Genomic DNA, 24,973 nt, shown 5'->3' on the forward strand with positions numbered 1-24,973 from the left:
ACTCACAGATGCTATAGTATTAGTTAACTTCCTGCATGCTTTTGAGAAAGCCTTGAATACTTGAATAACAAAAATACGCCTTTGAAATGAGATCTCATTGTGTTTCTGTAGTGTTTCTGTGTGTTTCTGTAGCGCAGAAAACAATGTACCCCTAATCTTGATTTATGCCTTTACATTTTAACAAAGTAAGGTGAGCACTGGGTTGGAACCCAGAGGGCGACTGGGTGCTTAAGCAGAGCAAGAGCTCCCCAACAAGTGCATTTTTAATGAGACATGTTTACTCTGGCCATTACCTTTGCTCTCTGTGGTGGTTCTTGTCCTTCATCTTTTTCTTTTTTATTCCTCTGTGATACAATCAGGGTCTCAAACTGAATGTCCTCTCGTGTACTTTAAAGTAGGTTCCACTAGCAGGTGGCAGGATGTGAAGCAGGAGGAGAGGGAATTAGGGCCTTTATCTCTGTGGCTTTGTTTTTCTTGCTTTTTGTTTTATTTTAAATTACAGTGATGACAAACATTTTAGTTGAGCATCCCTTCCTCTAATAGATGAGCCGCACAGAATGAAGAGGCACTGTGGTCTTGTATTTTCGCTTCTTTCCTGACTGCATTCCTTTAGCTTTTCCATATAATTTTTCTGTTCTTGCCCCCCACCCGCTGAGTCACTTCTCCCCTCTCAGCTGGAACATGTTCCCCCTTTCTGCCTCCTTGCAGCTGTGTTACAGGCTTCCCGTCATCACAGTGATAGTAAGCAACTGATGAGAAAGGGAAAGAAATAGAGAACAGCACCAACAACCACCTTAGATCCCAGCAAAAGCCAGCTGCTGCCTCACTTGAGCCAGCACTTTGGAAATATGACACTGCTTGACTACTTTCACCTTCTTATTTCATAACAAAAACATAATCAAGACCTGAGCTTTTGTATTTAAATCATCATGGAGCAGCAGGTGAAGTCACTAGGGTGCTGGATTAAGGGGAGAGGCATGTCGATATACTTACAGCTTGGTCTCTGGCTGCTGAACAGCTTCTTCATTCTGTATCTCAGCTCATTCTCTGTAAAAGCAGGAGATTTGGTTGTTTTGTAGATCTTGGAGAGGTTTCTGATCACTATTAATGCACGTTTTCATTTTGGCTAGCAGTTGTATAGTTGGTTGCATGCAAAATTAAAACCTCCACTGCTCTATCGCCTATGAACCTGTTAGTGTTGAACCAAAGCAACATGTGGCTGCCCGACATGTCAAGACCTAAATATCCACTGACAGACTACACACTTGTGAATACTACGCATGAGAATGTGACCCCAGCTCATCCTCTCACTGTTAGGGATCGTGCTACTCTCTCTGTAACGAGACTTGTTTCAATGCAGTATTTGAATTCTCACTTTCAAAAAAAAAAAAATAAGGAGCAAGGAAGAAGAAAGTTATTTGAATGCAGAATTTCTATTGTTATATATTATCTTGCTGTTTAAATACTCTGGACGCTCTAAAAATGGAGTAGAAAGCTTATTTCTAACATGAAAGGTCTTACAATCAGTATGTCTGAGTGGACAAGCGAAACGAAGACAGCAGGAAGAAGAATGCGTGAGTAGTAGTAATCATGTCTTTTTACAGTTTTATGTTTTGTATAACATGCAGAAAATGCTGCTGTTTCAAGTTGGAAGTCAGAATCAGGCCTACTCAATGATTTCATTCTATTGTTGTTCTGTTATAGCAGTTGTTTTAATTTACAGCAGTTTGTAGGCTTACAGCCAAACATTGATATAGCTTCCAGTAGACTGTCTCCACTGCCTTCAGTCTCCACTTGAGAAATTTCTTGATCTCATATCCTTTGCCTTTGGTTACTGCCCTCTGCAAAATTTACAGGTAGCAGTCTTTAAAGTACTGAACAACCTTCTGTACAACTGTAACCTGTGCCCAGGAAGCTTTGGAAATCTTTCCCCATCCATCTCTCTTTCCCAATATTTTTGTTAAATAGTTTTGCTTGCTAGTTTCATGCTATCTTCCTTCCATTTTATCCCTGCTAAGTGGAAATTGGTTCATAATTGGAGTATGCCCTGTTGGTAATTTGAACTCTATCAGAGCCTTCTGTATGGTAGCCTGATGGAGAGAAAGGAAGTCCCTTGCTTCAGTGTAGAATCATGATTGCTCAGTATTACAGGATTTGCATTGCACATGCCATGCATCAGCCTCGCTCACCCTCTCTTCCCAGCAATGTGTGGAGGGCTGAAAAAAATGGATGTTACGTTGGTATAGCAGAAGATAGAAATACCGGCACACACAGATTTATTGCTGTAATCTAGCCAAAATGCAGTACAGGCAATCTGAGTGCATTCTGAGGATCCCCAGTTGCTTTGAACAGCATGTTCTGCCTGACCAAAGCTACTGCAGTTTTTCTTATTGCTACCAAAGTTGTGTATTCCTTTGCTGCATCTGTCTACCATTAGTTTCATTTCCTGGCTGCTTTGGCGGTATCAGCTGCACGAGGAGGCATGAGGGCAAATAGGCAGGCTCTCCTGATAAAGAGCAAATCACTTCAGCAGCTGTATCTCTGGTTCACGGTACTAGATGATTTGTATCCAGCTGATGATGCTCCACCTCACAAACTCCTCTGCGTGAAATCTGAGTGTTCTCAGACTCTCAGATGGTATAACCAGCACAGCTGTGCTGATGTGAATGACTCTGCTAGTTCATAGTAGCTGAGCCCCTAGCTCTGGTTGTAGTGGGGAACAGGACCTTCACTGACTTGTGGACTAGTGTCAACAGCTGACACTTCCCTTCTTTTCTTGATGCAGATATTTTAAAAAATAGCCTTGAGCCTCCAGTCTTGGCCTAGCTGGTCTAATAACAGACGAAGTTTTGAGCGAATTCATACCTGTTCTGCCTGCTTTTGTACTTTTCCATAAGAATTGAGTTACCTTACTTTCTTAGAGCTATTTATTTCTGGGTGGGTTGATGATATTTGGCAAGAACTTCCATATATCTTTCTGCATCTTGCTGCTGAGGGAGTAGGAGAGAACTCAACCAGTTTTACAGAACTATTTTTGCTTCGTTAGGTTGATGATACCAATTTTCCACCAATCTAATGTAATAAGCATGAATGAAAGGTTTCTTAAGCTGCTTTTTTTACAAGGGATTATTTAAAAGCTGAATCCATAAACGTTAGGAACGTTAAGAGAATGCAACACAAGCCTAATCCACTGATAAGTCCAACTTTAAGGTGTGTAGAACAGGATGAAAATGCCCTGTGACCTACAGTCCTGACTGCTACAAACAGATTCTGCCAATTCAAATCTTTTCAGTACATCAGTCTCAGTGGGTGATAGGGTGGTGGGATTTTTGGAACCAGGAACCCTGGTGTGCATGGAACGCTGAACTGGATGTCAGCATCCTCGCACGGCTAGCCACAGAAATTAATTTATTTTGTTGCTTTGCTTTTCACCGGAACATAGCAATTGCTCTGTCACAATGCTGGATATAATATTAGATAAAACCTTTGGTGGCTTGAATAATAGACTGACTAGATGCAAGAATCTTAAGTATAATGGAACTGTAATGGTTCCAACACCGTAAAGAGAACATTTAGTAAAAAAGAAGCATCCTTAATACACAGTCAGCTTAACTCCTTTCATGCTTCTGACTTAAATACAACTTAAGTACTTTTTCATCTGGATGGCTTGGGTTTGCAGTGTCTTCACAGACCGTTCCATTCTGTTTATGTGTTTAGCATGCAGTCAACTCCATTAGTATATCAGCATTTCTTGAGTATTTACAAATGGAAACATCTTTTATCAATCTGGACAAATAAATAGCTCTATCTGATTTTTTTGGTCATTGTCTCTCTAAAGATGAGGAGTTAGAAGCAAGTACCCTTTATTAAGTATGTCTTGGTGCATTTTAATAGAATGCTTTGTTATCCTGATTATAAAATGAAGTGTAAGATATGATTTGTAAAAATGACAAAGGCATGCAGCTCTTCAGTTGAAAGGAAAATGATTTGCTGTGAAACTTCATGAAAAGTGGCTATCACAGAATATAGGGATTATATCTGTAGTTTCTAGAGAAAGCAGCAAATAAAGTGAAAACATCTCAAGTAGTTCTTAATGCTAAAGTGTAGCACCTATTCGTTTCCAGCCTTTGTTCAGAATACTAAAAAGCCTTGCTCTTTCATACTTAACTAATTTAGGTTAGTTTTCCATTAGCTTTGAAGTCCTTTTATTTTTCTGTTTTCAATCTTAGCTATTCCCTTGTGTCTTTGTATTTCTGTCCATCATCTATACCGGTGCTGACACAGTAAGCCCAAGCGTCTTTGGGTGCTGTTTTAATAAACAATTGTGTTTGGGTTTGAAGACAAAATAGCTGAATTAAGTATGCACCTTTACTGGGAGTCGTTCCCAAGAGAGCTTGACTTTACTCAGTGCTCAGATCAATGCACTTTTCACATCACAAGCTATGTAGAATAGTAAAGACATGAGCAAAAATATGTGTATAGGAATGTGGTTGAAATTGAGACAGTGCCGATAGATCAGTACAGAGAGGCAGCAACTGCTGCTGGCTCCAGGGCTGGTCTGCAGGTCTGTGGCACTTCACACCCCGAACTGCTGCAGCAGAACACATTTGTGCGAGGACCTGATTGTATTCCGCCTCTTCACTGAAGCATATCAGAATACCCTACTAAACCGCTCGTATAAGAAGAAGAGCGGGGCATCTAGTGATATTATAATAAGTGATGATAATAAAGCCCAGCTAGGATCAGACTTACAGTTTGGAGGAGCCTGTCTCTTTTTATGTGACCACAGAAAGGGGAGTAGCTTATGGTGGCTTGTACTTGTACAGTGAAATACCTTATTTCACATACAGATGAAATACCTTAGCTGAACTGTAGCGTTTTTACTGAAAAGAACATAGCGTCCATCCTTCTTGTTCCTCTGCCAGAGAAAAGAATTGATTGATTTTTCTGTTCAGTACTTCTTTATTTGGTATATAGGTGAACACTGTAGAGGAGAGAAATGTTAATTTGAGCTTTTTACAGCTCCTTAAGGAATGGAAATACATAGACTTAGGATAAACTGGAAGACACGAAGTAATAAACAGTGATACAGCTCTTCCACTTCCATCTCAGGATCCAGGTTTAATCTTGTCCTTTTTTGCCATCTTCTCTCCTCCAGCAAAAAATGCCAGATTTTCTTGGCATCTCCTTTGTAGCACTTGCCAATGGAAATCTCACTTACCTCCATTACTCTTGGGCTTTTTCTGTTTACTTTAGTCTTTTTTTTTTTCTTCCCCCACAAACATTTTCTGATGCCCTTTTTGGTTTCTCTGTTCTTTGGTGATTCTTAACTATGTCTGCTTATGGTTGTTTAAAGGCTTACAGGTGCGTGGTAAAGTACTTGTAGTCCGTTCTGAAATGCTGCTCAGCTGAACTTTGTTACCATCATCTTAAATTTGCTATTGATGGGTGGACTGTTTAATGCTAAATATTATACAGCTTTTATATTATTTTATATTATACAGCAACAGGAGATTTTTTTTCTCTGAAAGGGAAGAAGAATATATCAAAGAAGAATTAAAGATTATCAAATGCAATATGCAGTGTTTCCTTACTTCATATGTATTACACACATGTATGTATCTGTGTTTCTAATTTCAAGCAGATTGTAAGCTATTTTAGTGATTGCATGGAAATTAGATGTATGAGTAATCTCAGAAATTACTTTTCCCAAGAAAAAAATTCTGTTACAGTATTTTCTTTGACACGTACTTAGAAATGTAGTGGTATACAGCATCCTCTAATGATCAGAAATGTTTGCATTTGAAAATCAACATCACACTTTGTTTACTGCAAAACCATATATATATGTGTAGAGAACTTCAACAAAATATACATGGTGTAAAACTTTTGCACATACAGAGAAGTATCTAAGTAAAAATGCAATGGTTAAATTACTTGAATGTGTTCTCTAGTAATCCTCTACAAGGCTTTTCCTTTTCACTCTAACTCTGGCATTTTTGTTTTATCAAATACATACTTGGTTAAATATGTGTATTAAAGTGAAATGCATCTAGCAGTTATATTGCAAGCTGTATAAACTTTCATTGTGTATTATATATCTGTTAGTTCAAATGTATTTACAAGGTTTTTATGCTTCCCTTTTTTATACCATCTCTTTTAATGGCAGTAATTTCGTGTGCTTAAACTTGCTTGCAGCGAAATGCTTATTTTAAAAGCCAAGTAAATGGAAAGCCCTGAATTATTTTGAGCTGTTTGCAGTTTATTTTCTGGTGAACTTCTGCCAGCTTTTTGTGTCACTGTACTTGTTAATACTGTGGAAATTCTCTCTACCTGCCACAGTGCAAAGTAATGGCAGAAGTGAATCTAGTGCGAAGTTCTGGTGAGCGTGTATGTCCTTCAGAGGATGAGTGAGTAGTAAAATTTAGGCTGCAGTCTCCTGCGATGTTGGTCAGGCAGAGAAGCAGCCAACACCAGAAGGCCAATCACATCCTGGGCTGAATCAAAAGAAGTGTTGCCAGCAGATCCAGAGAGGTGATTCTGCCACTTTACTCTGCTCTGGTGAGACCTCACCTGGAGTACTGTGTGCAGGTCTGGAGCCCTCAATATAGAAAGGACATGGACCTGATGGAGCGGGTCCAGAGGAGGGCCACCAAAATGATCAGGGGGTTGGAACACCTCTGCTACGAGGACAGGCTGAGGGAGCTGGGGTTGTTCAGCCTGGAGAAGAGGAGGCTCCGGGGAGACCTCATAGCGGCCTTCCAGTACCTGAGGGGGGCCTACAGGAAGGCTGGGGAGGGTCTGTTTACAAAGGCCTGCAGCGACAGGACGAGGGGCAATGGTTTTAAGTTGGAGAAGGGGAGATTTAGATTGGATATTAGGAAAAAGTTCTTTACTCTGAGGGTGGTGGAACACTGGAACAGGTTGCCCAGGGAGGTGGTTGAGGCCCCTTCCCTTGAGATATTCAAGGTGAAGCTCGACGAGGCCCTGGGCAACCTTGTCTAGTTGAGGGTGTCCCTGCTGACTGCGGGGAGGTCGGACTAGATGACCTTTGGAGGTCCCTTCCGGCCTGGACCAATCTATGAATCACAGAGCCAGGCACCTGCTGTCTCCATCCAGATGGCCACCGTTCCCAGCCCTGCTTTCACAGAAGAGGTCAGTGCTCTGGCCCCTATCTCCAGAGAACCTAAAGCCGTTCCTGCAGGATGTTAGTCACAGCACTTACTGCAAGATTTTTATGAACTCTTTAGTATACCAGAAGGAAATAAAAGTCCAGTGGATGCAGGAACTGACTCCCAAATCCAAGCTGCCAATTCTTTGAGAAGACAGACGCTTGTACTCTGTGGCTTCTTGTCCAGCTTGAGTAAAGATAGTTTTTGTGAAGGGGGCGGGGGTGGGACTTATCAACCATTACTTGTGGTGATTTCAAACTCAGCATTCCATTGAAACCTTAAGAAACTTGTTTTTGCTAATGAGACGTGCAGGTGACTTGCAACCTTACTGTGGATTTCTTGTCCTTTATTTTTGGCTTAAATAAGTTAATTTTGTTGAGTTTCTGTCCTGCTTTCTCTTTGCTGTTCATCAGTGTATAAGAAAATGACCCACTTTCTCATGGTTCATTTTGCATCTCTTTTAGTTTTCCTTTGGAAATAAGTGAAACAGAGCCGAGCTGTGCATAAACCCCTGTATCTTTAGGACCTGTATAAAACATAGTACATTGGGTTTGGTCTTTCGTTTTGGTTTGGTTGTGTTTTGCTTTGGTTTTTTTGGAAACACTTTTTCATAAAGTAACCAGCCATCCAGGGGACCTTATACAAAAAGATAAAACCTTACTTTCCAAGAAATCAGTTTTGATCTCCTGTATCCCCGCAGAAAATATTCAGGTTGATACCTATGTAATAATTTTTGATGTGCTTCATGAGTAGCATGTGATACAGCCAGGAGAGTAACGGTAATATAGTGTAAAAACACGCAGATAGTTTGTACAGATAAGAACAGCAACAATCATGTAAGAAGCACACAGATCTTTTTAAATTTATGATACCTCTTTAGCCAGCCTGCATTGTCTAACCAGCTGTAAAAATTTGTGTGTTCTCAAGGTGAAAAAGGTCAAATGAAGCTAGTCTTTGACTCCAGCAAAACATTTGCATTTGCAATGAGAGGGTTGTTTGGTTTTTTTTTCCAGACTTGCATTTGTTAATTAATTAAAGTTAAGGAAACTGTTACTGCTTAAACAAATTGAAAAATTGTTCTCAGACCTATGTTCCTAGCATCTGAACTTTATGCAATTTACTTAATAATGTAGGGGACAATGTCGTAACTGGAGCCTACAAGCAGACCCCCTTTTGTTCCAGACAAGTAAAATGAAGAACAGTTTTTAAATTTTGTTGTTTAAACAAAATTCTGTGTGGGAACTTGTCATCGGGCTCCAACTATAAAAATAAAATATTCCTTTAGTGTCAGAAAACTTTCTGTGGTGTAGTAGTTACCTTGGGAAAAATCAGATATGACTTGACTGCCCTAAGTATTGGTGGAAGCAATTTCTGCAGCTTAAGCATAGGAAGCCTGAACACCCCTTTCACAGCAAGCGTAAGTCAGATGAGAGAGACCGGAACCAAAGTCTTTGCCAGAGGAAAAAAGTTGTGTCACTTAATTACTTTCCAGCTTTTGAAAAGATTCAGATTAAAGCATAGCAGAAATCCAATGCAGAGGATATACTATATCAACTAATGTGATTGTGTAACTTTGTCACTACTCCAAAAGAGCAGTGTGATGGACTTAAAGCTGAATATTTTCTGAAGTAGTGCTGAAGGTTTGAAGAAGTTCTGATTATCTCCCTATTGGAATGATGTGGAGATACTCCAGTTCCAAAAACGGGAAGCAGTATGTTTTTCACTCTAAACTGGGAAGAATAATGTCAAATTACGAAAATAAAGGGAAGCTACAATTTTGTACCCCATGTCAAGTTACTTCTAGGTGGAACCAGGCTAGGAGGACAGAAGGGGGAGTTTTGAAGGGGAAGTTTGTGTGCGCTTGTTAAAGTTCAAGTTTCTCATCTGTAGTCTGATAATGTAATTGCATCTCTTCACAAAAAAATTACCAAGTAGGTTTTAGTGATGCAGTGTAGCAATGTTAGAGGCATTGCACAAATACTGGCAGCACAAGGAAAGAAACTTTTATTGCCTAGCTGAGAAGGCAGCCTCAGAACTGTAATGGCAGGAGAATAAGAAGATGACCTGAACAGTTCTGCTCAGGTTTGGTTTTGGTTTTTTTGCTATCCCAATCATGTGTCAGCCTCTGTGATACGTGTTATTAATTACTACTGAAAGGTTGGGAAGAGCAAAACAAAGTCTGAAGTGATTGAAGGCAAGGTGGACTACACTGTGCTGTGCTGTCCAGCTCCATCAGGGTTAAGCCATCACTCAGTTACACCTCTGTCTTCTTTTTTCAGATTGGAAGTGGTCAGTTTGGCAGAGAAAAGGTGCTTTTCTTTGAAGCTTTGTCTTCCCTAAGTCCAGAAAGTCTTCAAAACTAACTGCTTAGTCAATGGCTTGTGTACTTACAGTATCCAGTACAGCTCAAGATGCTTACAACAAATCATAGTCTGACCCCAAGCTACGTTCAGTGACATAGTAGAACAATAGCCTCTGACGTCAGAGCTGCCAAACTCAAGCTGCCATTCTTTGACAAATGACACAAGCTGCTATTGCTTGTGTCACAATTCCTTTGCCCAGATCTGTTGTCTAGATTGTGGAAGATGTACAAAGGAAACATCATTAAGCCTTAGAGAGGGACTTACTAGACCTGGATTTATTCTTCCTTTCCTCTCACAGATTTCTTACCTGCTACTGTATTTCTTTTAGGGAGAACATACTGCCTAAAAGTCAGCATATAGATTATAGTTGGATGTTTGTGGCAGGATAAGGGTTCTCTTTGGGAGAACCCTTTTATTCCTTCCCTAAAGCAGCGGTGTTCTATGCCAATGAGGGGATTTACCTTCCTCCCAATGGGATTAATAGTAGTATACACCAGCCAGTTCGCAAAATCATGTGAGAGATTCAGTTAGTAATGAACATCTAAGTACAGGTATAGATATATCAAAGAAGGGAAACAAAAATTCTATGAAGTGGAAAAGAAAAATTAAACTTTCAGTTTGCAGAGGTGTCAAGCACCAGGTAAAGAAAAAAAAAAAAAGTAATAGCATCACCACTAATCTGGATTGGGGGTGCAGCGTGTGATGGAAAAAACTGTGTACAGCAAGCAGATGACAAATCTTAAAATTTTTATCAAATATGTCAAATGTAGACAGTTGAACACATTTCCCTTTATTATAGCAGGGTTATTTCATGGATCATGTCATGGAACTGAAGAACAGTAAGAAAGTCTCTGTTATTTTCAAGTGAAGATACTATGCTTCAGTGAGATGCAGAGCAACTCCTATTTTTCAACAAATTAAATGGGAACAAAAAAGAACTTGACACTTTACTAAGCTGAACAGACAAGTCATTGTGCTTGCATTGCAATTTTAAGTGCTTTGCTTTTGTATAGCAGCACAAGAAGTCCTGGAAATTGTAAAGACCGAGTGATCCATGTTATCCCAGTAACATTTTGCTGTGCCTAGAACTAGGTGATCTAGTAGATAAAACAGATGATGTTCAGTGGGATCAATCCCTAGGAAAATAGAGTATATGTAGTACACGATCTCTTGTTGAGAACATGTGACAAAATTATTTCAGTCACTTCCCAAACATTTATTTGTGTAGCAGATCACAGAATCACAGAATCACAGAATCACAGAGGTTGGAAGGGACCTTTTAAGATCATCTAGTCCAACCAATGAAAAAAAAAAAAAAACAAAAAAAAAAAAACCACAAAACAAAACAAACACAACACAAAAAAACAAAAACAAAAACCACCACACACGCAACCCACACACACACCACCACACCACCCAACACTAATCCATATTCCCAAGCACTATGTCAACTCCTCTCTTGAATACCTCCAGGGATGGTGCCTCAACCACCTCCCTGGGCAGCCCATTCCAATGCCTGACAACCCTTTCAGTAAAGAAATATTTCCTAATATCTAACCTGAACTTCCCCTGGCGCAACTTGAGGCCATTGCCTCTTGTCCTATCATCTGTAACTTGGGAGAAGAGACCGACCCCCGCCTCTCTACAGCCTCCTTTCAGGTACTTGTAGAGAGCAATAAGGTCTCCCCTCAGTCTCCTCTTCCCCAGACTGAACAGCCCCAGCTCCCTCAGCCTCTCTTCGTAAGACTTGTGCTCCAGACCCCTCACCAGCTTCGTTGCCCTTCTCTGGACCTGCTCCAGCACCTCAATGTCTTTCCTGTGGTAGGGGGCCCAAAGCTGGACGCAGTACTCGAGGTGGGGTCTCACCAGTGCCGAGTACAGGGGGACGATCACCTCTCGGGTCCTACTCACTACACTGTTCTTGATACAGGCCAGGATGCTGTTGGCCTTTTTGGCCACCTGGGCACACTGCTGGCTCATGTTCAGCCTGCTGTCGACCAACACCCCCAGGTCCTTTTCTGCCAGGCAGCTCTCCAGCCATTCTTCCCCAAGCCTGTAGCGCTGCCTGGGGTTGCTGTGACCCAAGTGCAGGACCCGGCACTTGGCCTTATTGAACCTCATCCCGTTGGTCTCAGCCCATCGATCCAGCCTGTCTAGATCCCTCTGCAAAGCCTCTCTACCCTCCAGCAGATCAACACTGCCACCCAGCTTGGTGTCGTCTGCAAATTTGCTGAGGGTGCTTTCGATCCCCTCGTCCAGATCATTGATAAAGATGTTGAAGAGAACCGGCCCCAGTACCGAGCCCTGTGGGACACCACTCGTGACCGGTCGCCAACTGGACTTCATTCCATTCACCACCACTCTCTGGGCCCGGCCCTCCAGCCAGTTTTTAACCCAGCGGAGAGTATACCCATCTAAGCCATGAGCATCCAGTTTCTCCAGCAGGATACTGTGGGACACTGTATCAAAGGCCTTGCTAAAGTCTAGGTAGATAACATCCACAGCCTTTCCTTCATCCACCAAGCGAGTCACTTTGTCATAGAAGGAGATCAGGTTTGTCAAGCAGGACCTGCCCCTTGTGAACCCATGCTGGCTGGGCCTGATCACCTGGGCATCCTTCATGTGTTGCATAATGGCACTCAGGATGATCTGTTCCATCACCTTCCCAGGCACCGAGGTCAGACTGACAGGCCTGTAGTTCCCTGGATCATCCTTCCGACCCTTCTTGTGGATGGGCGTCACATTTGCTAGGCGCCAGTCGGCTGGGACCTCCCCAGTTTGCCACGACTGTTGGTAGATGATGGAAAGTGGCTCTGCAAGCACTTCTGCCAGCTCCCTCAGAACCCTCGGGTGAATCCCATCTGGGCCCATAGACTTGTTTATGTCGAGGTTATGGAGCAAGTCCCTCACCATCTCCCTTAGAATTACGGGGGCTTCGTCCTGCTCCCCGCCCCTAACTGCTAGCTCAGGGGTCTGGGTACTCGGGGGACACCCTACTCCACTGCTAAAGACCGAGGCAAAGAAGGCATTCAGTACCTCAGCCTTCTCCTCATCCTTTGTCACTATGTTACCTTCCATATCCAGGAGAGAGTGGAGGTTCTCCCGAGTCCTCCTCTTGCTATTAATATATTTATAGAAATTCTTTTTATTGTTTTTAACATCCAGGGCCAGGTTCAGTTCTAGCTGAGCTTTGGCCTTTCTAATCTTTTCCCTGCATAACTTTACTACACGTTTGTAATCTTCCTGAGTCGCCTGTCCTTTTTTCCAAAGGACATAAACTTTCCTTTTTTCCCTGAGCTGTGACCTTAACTCTTTGTTCAGCCAGGCCGGTCTCTTCCCTCGACAGCTCGCTTTCCTGCGCACAGGGACAGCCTGCTCCTGTGCTTTTAGGGCTTCTTCCTTGAAAAGTGTCCAGCCTTCCTGGACTCCTTTGCCCTTCAGGGCTGCCTCCCAAGGGACTCTGTCAAGCAGACTTTTGAAAAGACCAAAGTCTGCCCTCCGGAAGTCCATGATGGCAGTCCTGCTGGTTCCCCTTCTTGCTTCCCTGAGAATCAGAAACTCTATCATTTCATGATCACTGTACCCCAGACGGCCTCCAACTGTTAATGGTTGGAGGTATGATATGGAGGTAATGGTTGGAGGCTGATGGTATCAGTTGGGTGGGTTTTTCTTCAATTTATTGTGAATAATCACAAGTTTATGTCATATACCATGTTTCATTCTTTGAAAAACTGTAGCCGCCCAGTAGAGAAGCCAGGATGGAGCACTTAGGAGATGAGTAGCTTTCTAGAACATAAAGGAAAAACAGGTGGTGGAGGAATGATGGTAGCCAAGGATTAAGCCCTATGTATGGCAGAAACCAGATGTCTGCTGAGGACAGCAGGAACCCAAGCTCCAGAGTGACCTTTAGAGACCTAAAGGGGACTGTGTAGACTTCTGCAACTCTGGAAGTCGCTGATGTGCTGCACTGAGAGCAAGCCTAAGCAAAGAGGATTGGTTTACCAGGATGCAGTAGGCAAGGTGGAGATATGGTTATGTATTCTTTTGCTTTGATTTTCTTCATTTTGAGATTTCCCCCCAGAAAATCACCTGTTCCTAGTGTCTGTTCTAATAAAACCTAGCTTTCCTACTTAAAAGACATTTTCATAGAATTATAGAATAGTTTGGCTTGGAAGGCACCTTTAAAGGCCATCTAGTTCAACCTCCCCTGCAATGAGCAGGGACATCTTCAACTAGATCAGGTTGCTCAGAGCCCCGTCCAACATGACCCTGAATGTTTCCAGGGATGGGGCATCTACCACTTCTCTGGGCAACCTGTGCCAGTGTTTCACCGCCCCCACTGTAAAATGTTTCTTCTTTCTATCTAGTCTAAAGCCCCACTGCAGCACAGCATGCAGTCAAGAACAAACCTACATCACATGGAAGACTGTGGCACCGCTTTCCCATCTATTACAAACTGTAAACTGGTTTACATAACTGTTGAGGATCCTCCCTATGGTGTTTCTCATTTTTACATCATACTTATCTGCAGATTTGGATGTATGATTAGCTTAACATAGAGCACTTGGTCATTAAGAAATGCCTTACATTAATGTTTTCCACTAGTCTTTAAAATGTAGTTAATGTAGGATCAACCCAGACCCTGAAATATCCCTGTTTTTACAAAGCTGGTTAGTGTCATGGTTTGGGCCGGACTGGCCACTGAAGATATTGTATTACAAATGCAGTATAATTTTTAAAACTGTATCATTAAATTTTATTCAAATCAGAATTAAGATCTGAAGATAAAAAGGATAAAGGAAATAGTTTAAATTAAAATTATTGGAAGGCTCGCATTCTTTCAGACTTTTCTTTTCCAAAGTGTTTTGAAATAGTATTTACTGAAAGAACCATGTAATAAAATTGCAGTTGTGGCAGCTTTTTCATATGTGGGATTAAATGTGATTGGTTATTGGATGCTGTGTAAAAAGTTAAGGAATGTTATGAAATATTGCAAAAAATGTAATTGATGTATCATATTTAAATATTTCATAACTGATAAATTGGGGCTGGGTTTTGTTACTGAGTATGTTCATTTTGCTATGTCAGTGTATTTTTAGATAGCTATTTTGTACAAAAGATTGTGCTTTTAGTTTAGATCTGCTCTTTGATACTGTTTTATCACAGGGCAAAACTAGATATCAGTTTTCTGTTTGGTTGCTTATCATTTAATAGTCTATGGTCCTTTAGTCTAAATAGCTTCTTACACTTCACACTATTTTAGCTGGTATATTTGGAAAGAACATTTTAAATGCCGAACAGGATTTTAAGATTTCAGCTTTTCTTATCATTTCTGTTGTTATTCTGAGCAAAGGGAGAGCTTTAGATTCTTTAAACTAAGCATTGGTTGAAAACCAGCTGTGGGGAAAGAAAAAAAAAAAAAAAAAGACTTTAAAGAGAACTCTGAATGTGTGTTTGTGTCCTGCAAAGTTAAAAGAACAAATTTTTTAAGTGTTAGTGTGACATCAAATGTTTAAAATGTTTTCAGTTTTTTAATATAAACGTTACAAATCTCCTCCTCCAATTCATGGTGATCCTTTCTGTTCAAAAACTAAGACGTAATCTTATTACCCAAAGACTAAGAAGATTTCTGTGTTTAGTAGCAATTAGTCTTTGCAGCTGCTAAACTGTAGAAACTCCATAGGCAGCTTTAGGATCCTTAAGCATTTCTGCTTTGGTAGCCTTCAAAACAATTACTGATTGTCATTGAATCTCTGTTCTTCTTTCATGTTGGTGAATATGCTCAGCTCCATGATTTTATTTTATTTTCCTCACTGAGTCAACATAATAATTCCCAGTGTTTTGGGGAAGCACCACTGAGCCCGTTCAGGAAGTGCTGCGTGATGCTTCTGTGCAAAGGTGACTGATTCTGGTTGTTTGCACATCACCCCCAAAAAACCAAAATGAATGAGGACAGTGAGCTTGAAATTTAAAAAAGAATAATGAAAAAAATCAATAAACAGTCAAAATATTTGCTTTTATTTAAAAATTAAGTCATTGAATCGTACAGAAGTTGTATCAGGAAAGTTGTTATTTAAGAAAACTTGGCGGCTTCATCAAACACAGCTTTTTTGCATAAAGTGACAGGAGGCCCAAAACATTATTGTCAAAATTAATTTATTCATTGAAATAGTTTCATGTATCTCCTGGATGCCTTAGATCAATGTGTGTGTGGACTGAGTGTACGTATCAAAAAGCAAAGCAAGCTTAGAGTCTGTTTCATCATGTATCCAGCTGGGATTGTGAATACTCATTGCTTTATGCTGAAAGATCAGAGAAGCAGCAGAGAGAGTAGGAACAGGCTCTTCAGTTTCTCCCTGTTGAGGTGATGTGTTTTCACACACAGTCAATAACCAAGGCATTGGTTGGTGGGGCTGTGAGAGGAAGGGTGACTTTGTCCTGGATGAAGCACATTGCAACAGCAGCCATCAGGTTCAACATCCTACTGAAACAATGGCAACAACAACAAAAAAACAAGAAAAAAATCCACAACAGTTGTGATCCACTTCACAAAGGGACACTACACAAAAATAAAGATACTTACTTAAAAAAAAAAAAAAACAAAAAAAAAAAAACCAAAAAAGGTCAGTTAAGAGAAGGAAGTTGTACCAGGTGCTGTAGAAGCTACTTGAGGACACCGTATGTGATATTCGAGGCCAGCGCCCACCACCTGTCATGAAAGGCTTGAGAATAAGCAAAAGCGAGGCAGCAGAGCTACACAACAGAGTAAAGGAAGTTGTTAGAACTGTAGGTGTCCTTTAAAAAGCTCAATTCACACCCAACTGATGTTTTAAACATACTGAAATTGAAAAACATGGTAAGAGAAGCTAAGCAACATTTGAGCAAATGGTACAAAGAATTAAAACTGGTAATAGGTCTTACTTGTGGTGCATCAGGAGCAATGCGCCTGCCCGTCCTTTGAGCCAATGATCATGGTGTGGAAGTGTTTCAGAGAAGATAAATTATTTGCATCGATGTTATCTGTGGAAAAAAGTCTGGAGAAGCCCATGCTGGAACACTCCTTGGGCTTTCTCAAAGGGTATGTGAAATTGGAGTGATTTAATTTAGTGGTCATGCAACAAAATAAATGATAAAATAAAATCACCATTACTGGATTTTATTCACCTAAGAATTCAAGGACAAAAATTGCCCACGTTACTGACAGTGATGCATAACCACTTGCTTTTCGAATTGCCTTGTTATCATAGACTTTGAGGCTGGGTAGTGTAACGGCAATTTTTTAAAACGGTTCTTAAATCACCCAGGGAAGTGCAAACTTGTAATCCTGGTGTTTGCCTTAGGCAGTTCAGCACAAATTATAATGCAAAATAAGACTTGTGGGTGCCTGAAAACCTGTGATCTGCATGGGAAAGATGAACATGAGGTTTGCAGAGAGGAAATCTACCCCTATCTTGGAATTCTTTGAAAAGCCAGGAAGTATGTGGATAAGGGTGCTACAGCTGATGGGTTTTCCATGAATTTCCACAAAGTTTTTGCTGAAGCCCCTCACCAAAGGGGGCACATAGACATAGCGTGAAGGTAAAGTCACAGAATAGGTAAGTGGATTAAGAGAATGCAGCAGTTGTCAAAAGCGGGAGGTCACAACTGGAGGCTTGTGTTCGATAGATGGTCAAGTAAAAAGTGAAGTCAGGTTTCCTGATGGCTACACAGATAGTGAATGCGCTAAAGGCAAGAGCTGGGTGTCAAAATGGCAGATAAAACGCATTTTAGATTGTTGTCAAGTGATGCACTTAGGAAAAGATAACCAGTCAAAATTCACCCCCAAAATGGTGGGCTCGGAGCTGGCTGTTACCAAGCAGGAGTAAGATTTTACAGTATGATAAATAACTCTGTAAACAACATTTCAGCATTCAGCAGCAGTTAAAAAGCAAATAAAGTAATGATAATTATTAAAGTACAAAAGAAGGAACGTCATTATAACTGTATAAATCCAAAGTTCACCTGACCTTAAATGCGGTGTATGGCTACTGTGTAATACAGGTTGCAGTACTAGGCAGGTGGTTGTTGTGACCAAGCACGGTTCTTCTCGTGGCAGAAGTTTGACATAGCTTAGGAGTAGGAGAAATTAATCTGTATAGACAGTTAAACAGAACATTTGGGATTGAAGACTTGGAGACTGTGATATCTGCCTTTACTTATTGTTATCACTATTAATTGCATTTGCTTTAAATCCAAGAGGTAGTACTCTGCTCTGGTAGGCAGCATATATGCAACATTTGCCAATTTTATATGAATTCTTCATTTGTGAGTATAGAAATATAGTATGAATGCATAAACAAAAGATCGTCCCTCTCCTAAACAGCTTCCAGTCTTCTGCAATTTTCTTCGACATTGAAAGTTGTTGGAGAATTACTAAAACCTTTGAAGTGGACTTTTTTCCCAAAAAAAGGAGTGTAAAAATATTAATATCATCTTGTGCTCCTGAGATCTTTTCAGTATTGCTTTTATTCTAGTAAGCCATTAAATTTTATTACATTTGTTAGCCACAGCTTTTCAGTCTTGGCAAAATTGTAGCTGCTGATATCTTAATTGGCACTAAAAATAACATTATTTTTTTCCTTACAAGATCCCAAACCAAAATTAAATTCTTCTGCATTGCCTGCTTGGTACGCCATGGAAAATCCATCCAGTATATCAGGGAGAAGAAAAGGGTTTAAACTGGATGAAAAATCGGAAGAGGCACATGTGCTGTTTCGTCTGAGCGAAAGAACAAAATTGCCATGAACAACATCCGGAAAGCCTACTGTGGGACTTGGTCCTTGGGCAGGAGAACCAGCTGCCATACTCGAGTCATGATGAGCATATTATGGAGGAGATTTCTAAAGCTCAGAGGATGTTCTTTGACTATCTTTTCCTCAGTCTGCTTTATTTCCTTTTTTTTTTTCTTTAATGTGCTGTTCTAAAGGTTTGTTCTAATAATATTTAGGGACTGGATTTTTAAAAATCCCCAGCGGCATTTGCTTATTCTTAGAAACTCAAAGCCAAACTTCGGTTTCTCGTGCTGGTGGGACTTTGTATACCTTACACTGGCAGACACCTAAGTAAATAGCCTCCCATTTTTCACTGTCTTATGTGATGCTTTCCCTGAATGTTTCCATCTGCCATTGTCTGAAGGAACTGAAATAATACAGGTAAACTTGAGGAAGCTCATGTTTTCAGTCACGGAGCTGCCAGCAACGTGTTCATGCTGATGCTTAGGCTGGATGGGAGGAGGAGTCAGCTGTTGCCGTTAGCCTACGTTAAGCTTTGTATTTAATCTCTTCGTGTCTCCAGCTGCCCTGATGATGGATACCAAATAACTTGCTAATATAATAGAAGTTAATAAATAAAATAAAAAATAAATAAAAGTAATCTTATTCATAGTCTTGGTGAAAATCATTATTTTAGTTATTTTCTATTTTTCCTTGAAGATACAAGCTGGAGACGCTGACTTTTCATCATCAAAATTCAATATCTATTCAGTATCTATAAACTGAGTCCTCTATTTCATTTTAAGTCTGTTTTTTGACATATTTCTGCATCTGTTCTGTTAAGGAGACAAGCAGTTTGCACAGCGAAAACTTTTTAATGTTTCAGACCAGATGAGAGAGGCTGTTAGAAGATGTCTTTCTTTTGGGGCTGACTTTCCTTTTCAGGCTACTCATTCTCACTTCCATATCATTCTGTGGGTCAGGCAAGTGTGACTGTGCAGCTGCACGGTAAAGTGCATCAAGAAAGTAATCTAGACTAAAAATAATAAAAAAAAAAAAACCCAAAACCAAAAAAGACCCCTAAAAACCCCCAAAGAAAACAGTTATCTTTAATTCTGAACAGTTCCTGAGAAGGGTGTTCTCACTAAGGCTGAAAGAAATGCTTATAAAATTATGACTGTGGCTGGAAAATGTATATGAGCGTTTTGCCTGGAAGCCACTTTGCTCAGTCTGAGAGAGCACCGAGTCCAGACTAAACAGGTTAAAGACAATTGCTTCTCGATAATTGGATAATGTGATACATTAAGCCGCTTGTGGAGCAGAGATGGGGTTTAGGAGGGAGAGAGGTGACAGGCCGTTATGGAACAGAGGGAGAAAAACCATCAGCTCTCCTGGAATCAGGACAAGCTGTAGTGCACTTGATATTCCTGTCAACGTTGCTTAAGTATGAATTCAACACCTTAGTAAGATTGCTTGTATACTATATATTCCCTGCATTTGTTACAACCACGATGTTTTGACATAACAAACTTCTTTAGTCAGTGGGAAAAGTTATTGGAACCAAATTCATATCTATTGAAATTTTGTCAGCCTCCCTGGTTTGAAATGTAGACAGCTAAAAGTGGTTTTTTTTGAAGGCTGAATTTTGTTAATTAGTAAAAATCAATCTGATGAGCAGACCCATGTTAAGAAACACCTTCCTCCATACCGTTAATTTTTGTAAAAGAGACTAATTCTTCTCAGTTGTTGCAAGCATCTAGTGCAAATTCATTGTCCACATTTCCTTTGTAATTAATGGAAGGGGGGGGGAGAGAGATGAAGACCGTCAGGATACGTTTCCATCCAGGCTGTCTTGGGATGAGATAAATTGCTTTCTGAAGATGCTAGCGTCTCTTGGTTTATCAGAGGAAGCATAGGTCTAAGTATGCACTGGGTGTTTTACTTTCAGACAGCTGAAGTTGTGGGAGGTGAATCCCGCTGAACATTTTATTTGTTAAGATCATTGTGTGGGCTGTGACCTAAACATTATGGTTTATATTTCTTGTACAACTCTTATTTATATTTTGGCATAGCTGTTATAATCAGGTAGCCTTGCTGGGTATATAAACAACCAGTTCTTGAATCCCATTAAGCTCTTGGCTCCCGTGCATACCACACACATGGGAATTCAATAACTGTACCATTTGTTAAACAAGTATTTACTTTCTTTTATTTCCTTGTGAAACTGCTGAGATTTATTAAATGTCACCTTGTTCTTGCATGAGGAGGCAGAAACAGAGGCCATTTTATGGCTCTTTCTTTCAAGTCATACAGATCTTTTTGGAGTTTCTTTCTCTGGTAACTTCTGTGAGAGTCCTCTTCTTGTTTGCTAAAGTCTTACTGTGCTGGGATTATGCTAAGAAACATAGCATTCCATCTTGAAGACTACAACAGCTTTGTATAATAGCTTTGGAATATTTTTCCTGTTATTTTCCAGACTCTTTCTTATGTATGCAAAAAAGGTGTTTGCTGTTTTGATCACTGATACCCACTGAGCAGATGTTTTCATTGAGCCTTCCATACTGATGCACAGGTCTGGCTTTTGCTTTGTTTTTCCTGAGCTGGTAACAGTTCGCTCTAACCCTGGCAGTGAGTTGTGCAAATTGATCCCTTTTGTGTGCGTTGCTTTGCATTTTTCAACATCTAATTTCATCTGTTCCTGATGTTGAATCACTAGTAGCTCCCACATACGGAGCAGTAGATACTAAAGAGAGATTAAAATACGGGTCAAAGAATGACCAAAACTGCTAGAGGACTGCCGGTTTAAGAGAACTAGGTGAAGACTTGTGTTTGATTTCTTTTCTGTATTGGAGGACACTCAGAACAGTTCTGATTTCCTTTCAATCGGGTATTTATCTTAATAACATACACCTGGGAAGACTACATTCATTCTGCCTTTTGACAGCTTCACCCTCATCTCTTCAGACCTTCTGCTGTCCTGAGCTACCAAGGATAAGTGAACTTTTGGATTTGACTCAAAACATCAATTATCTGAAACCCTGTTCTGCCTTCTGCACCATTTTTTTCAAGTGATGTCAAACCAGTTGAGGGTGCTGGGCTGCGCAACATGCTGTAGTTTTCTGAGATTTACTGATTTTTAGATGCTTAAGAGCACATTGGACCACTTTGCTGAGAGCACAGATTAGAGTAGCTTTATTAGCAAACAGCGTGGTTCAGGTTAACAGAGGGCTGAAAAATTTTATGAACAATATATCTATGTTTACAGTGAAATTCACCTATTGTAACACAAATACTCCCATGAAAATCCAAATTAGATCTCAAGATGAAACATTGATGTTCTGTTTATAGCATCTTTCACCATTCATATCTGCCTTCAGTTCTGGTATTTTATTCCTACAGGACGACACAGACGTTATTTTTCCCACATCCCATATGTCCAAATCATGTATAAAGATACTTAGCTCAAATACCATGCGTGTGAAACATTCCACACTGTGGGTACAAGGTGATGTTTGGTGTGTCTTTAACATGCTGTGGTGTTCAATTACAATACAGCAAATTTATTTTTATGCAGCCTTCTTCATAGAAAGTATGGAAAATTGGTTTGCAGTGAGTCATCTGTCAGCTACAGAACTGAAAGTCTTGTAGTGATATTTAAAGAGAGAAAGTGGCTCAGATCTGACAGAGTTCAAGACAGAAAAAGAAACAGAAGTGAAAGAGAGGGCCTCCAACCATGGAGAAAATAGAGGCAGACTGGTAGGGGGAGGAGTGATGAGAAAGCCAAACAAGCTGAGAATGTCAGAGGCAGTTCAGGAGACTATGCAGATAATTTGGAAACAAGCGTTGGGCTTCAGGTGTCTTTCCTGTATTACACCAGCAAAGATTCTTGGAACGGTTTAAAAGCAGGTAAATAAGGGCACTGCACTCTGTGCACTGTGAGGGATTTAGAAACATGCAGGTAGAGGTTGAGGGAAGGATAAATGGCTTAACTTTCTAAAGCATTATATTAGAAGAACACTGGCATTCTGCACTCCATGATGTTTAAACGTGTGAGGATTTTGTTAGACCATGAAAGGGGAAATTTCAGTTAATTAGGTGGGAATTGTTATAGGCATGAATATGGACTTCAGCAGCAGTGCAGTCAAAGGGAAGATGGATTCTGGCAATCTTCCCTTGCTCGTGGCAGGAGGGCTTACCCTCAGAAGTGAGCCTGTGGGAGAGGTAGTCAGTCCAGGGTCGGAGATGACTTCAGAACTCTGACTTTGTGTACAGGGATAAGATCTGACTAGAGAAACATGAAAGCTGTCTTGAAGAGCAAGAGGGACTTCTTTCCCTTGACATTTGAGCCTTTTGAAGAATTAGCTAGTAAGGAAATTAGAATGTAGCAAGGGAATGACAGAACCAAGACAGGCTGTTAAAAAGATCAGAGATTACTTGCCAAGGTCACTGATGCCTTGCATGCTTTCCCTATAAAGCTGGTGTCCAAAGCTGAGCTAGCAGTAAGATATCCTAAAGGAGGAAGATGTTCAAGGAGGAGAAAGTAGAAGAATCGGAAACAGATGCCTGGTGTTTTTAAGGCACAGCACTATTGTGGATGGCTATCATCAATATAGGCACTATCGTCTTTTATTGTGAATTACATGCATTCTTCTTGTGTTCTTGGTCAAGCCTACCAGCTGGTGGTGTGGGGCTCTTGGGGGAGTTCTCTCATCCCGTGTCCCCCAGCCTGCCCATACTGTTTTTTCCCCTGGCGATTCTTTTGACCTTACTCTCTGTATGGAACCATATTATCTGCCTTAAGAAAGTAAATGTAATGTAAAGTATGTAGCACGAAGGAGAGTACAGTCTTTATTAAAAACAGAAGGGAAAAGAACTTGTCTTCTAACTCAATGCATTCAGAGAAGTTGGCTTTGACATTGTAGTACTGAAAGGCATCCTGAGTGTAAAAGTAAGGTTAGGTAAGAGTAGCTCAGACATCCCAGAATATGAAGGGAGTGATATTTCATTGTATACAGTTCCAAAATGCTTATTAGTGATCTTTGTATTTACAACTATTATGTCTCTTTTGAATCTGCAGAGGAGGAATATCAAGGACAAACCAAGAGAAAGCGCATTCGAAGGAAGAAACAAAAGAGCAGTTTGCAAAACTCTAATAATTTACACGGAGAACAAACAGAATCTGGAATGCGAGAGACTCTCGTTCAAGATAATTTACAGCTGCGGCAGATAGACAGTCCCAAAATAAGCAAAAACAAAAAGAGGAAAATGAAAAAGAAGCGACAGAAAGAAAAAATGAGAGCAGCTGGCTTGGTAACAAAAACTACCGGTGTGGATTTTACATATCAGCCCGACAAAAACAACAGAGAAGAAGCAGCAGGCTTAAAAGATATAGATGAAAAGGCAGATAGCATTCTGGACTTCCTGCAGGCAACACAACAAATTTATTTTGCTGACAGTATGTACCACTCTTTCTCCTTTCTTTTTGTGAGTATTACCACGTATGGGAAAATAGATGTGAACTTATTATTGCTGTAGAATGGGCCAAAACTATTAGAGAAGTGTCTCTTTTGAACTCAGTAAGACGTGAGGGTACTTAGTGTTTGTCCAATTTTCTGGTGTGTACATGAATATGTAAGAATCAACATCAATATAAAAAACTGTGGTCCTAATATCTTTGTTTCTCTGTCTTTGAAAATAACCATAATATTCCTTGATCTTTTCTAAATCATTACAGTGAACTTGGTGTAAATGTAGCAGTTAAAATGGACCAAATTCTTCTTGCTGGTCTGCAGGCAAACGTCCAGAAGGATTACTTGGTTTCAGAGAGCTTCAAATGAGGGCAATAATCACTATCCTAAACGACTTTCATGCTTACTGTCTCTGAACCAACCTACTTTTCAGGAAGTTTTCTTTCCCAGGAGGAAATTTATTTGTAATATATAAGGAAATCTAGAGAGACAGCATCCAAGAGGAAAGGGGAAGATACTGTTGGCACTGGGGCAGTGTATTGGCAGAAAGCACTTGTGAACAAGCTGAATGTGAATTGATGCTCAATGCACGTTCCATAGCACTTTAAAAAGGATTGCATGGATGTTATTCCTAATGGCCTATTGAATGGTCATCTGGCCACTAAAATCAGAGAAATTCCTGCTGTTTGATTCTTCTGTTGCTTTCCTAAAAAGCTGCTTGTATGGTGTTTATGTTGTAGATGCCTTTCAGAAATACTGAAGTTTTAATGGTAAGTACTATAGTACTTATCTGTACATACACCAGATTATGTTGGTATCATCTAGAATTAAATATGTTTCCTTAAGGGCAAGCTGGCGTGTTCTTTAGTTGCTCAGCTCAGAGCATAGCTTTCAATTGATAACTGTCGTGTAAAACTGGAAAAAAGCAGTGAAAAACTTTTCAAAGTGCATGGCCTTGGCTGTTTTTGTGGAGCTGAGTGAAGAATATTAAACAGCTTACCTGCCTGTATGAGTCCATCTTAAGTCAGAGCTGCCAGCTCGTAGTCCCATAAAATTCATCTTCAGACTACAGAATAACTTTGCATACCCTGTTAAGATGACATCAGGGATTTCATGTTAATTTTTTTCTCTCAAGATTTATACATAGAATTTTCTTTGCTTACTGTTAAATTTTTTCTGCTGTGTCAGGTCTTCGTACTAAGCCTAGCATTCAAAATCCA

At 40.3% G+C, this 24,973-nt stretch overlaps 1 protein-coding gene across 1 annotated transcript in view; it reads left to right on the forward strand.

The window, feature by feature from the left end:
• ERICH1 (glutamate rich 1) overlaps positions 1 to 24,973 on the forward strand; it is a 69,646-nt gene that overhangs the window by 38,264 nt on the left and 6,409 nt on the right. The window contains exon 4 of the mRNA XM_074153602.1: positions 23,363 to 23,740. Within this exon, the coding sequence (XP_074009703.1) occupies positions 23,363 to 23,740 (378 nt within the window). The remainder of the gene's footprint in view (positions 1 to 23,362; positions 23,741 to 24,973) is intronic.

The sequence above is a fragment of the Numenius arquata genome, chromosome 9, assembly GCF_964106895.1.
Source record: "Numenius arquata chromosome 9, bNumArq3.hap1.1, whole genome shotgun sequence".
In the NCBI taxonomy this organism is placed as follows: domain Eukaryota; kingdom Metazoa; phylum Chordata; class Aves; order Charadriiformes; family Scolopacidae; genus Numenius; species Numenius arquata.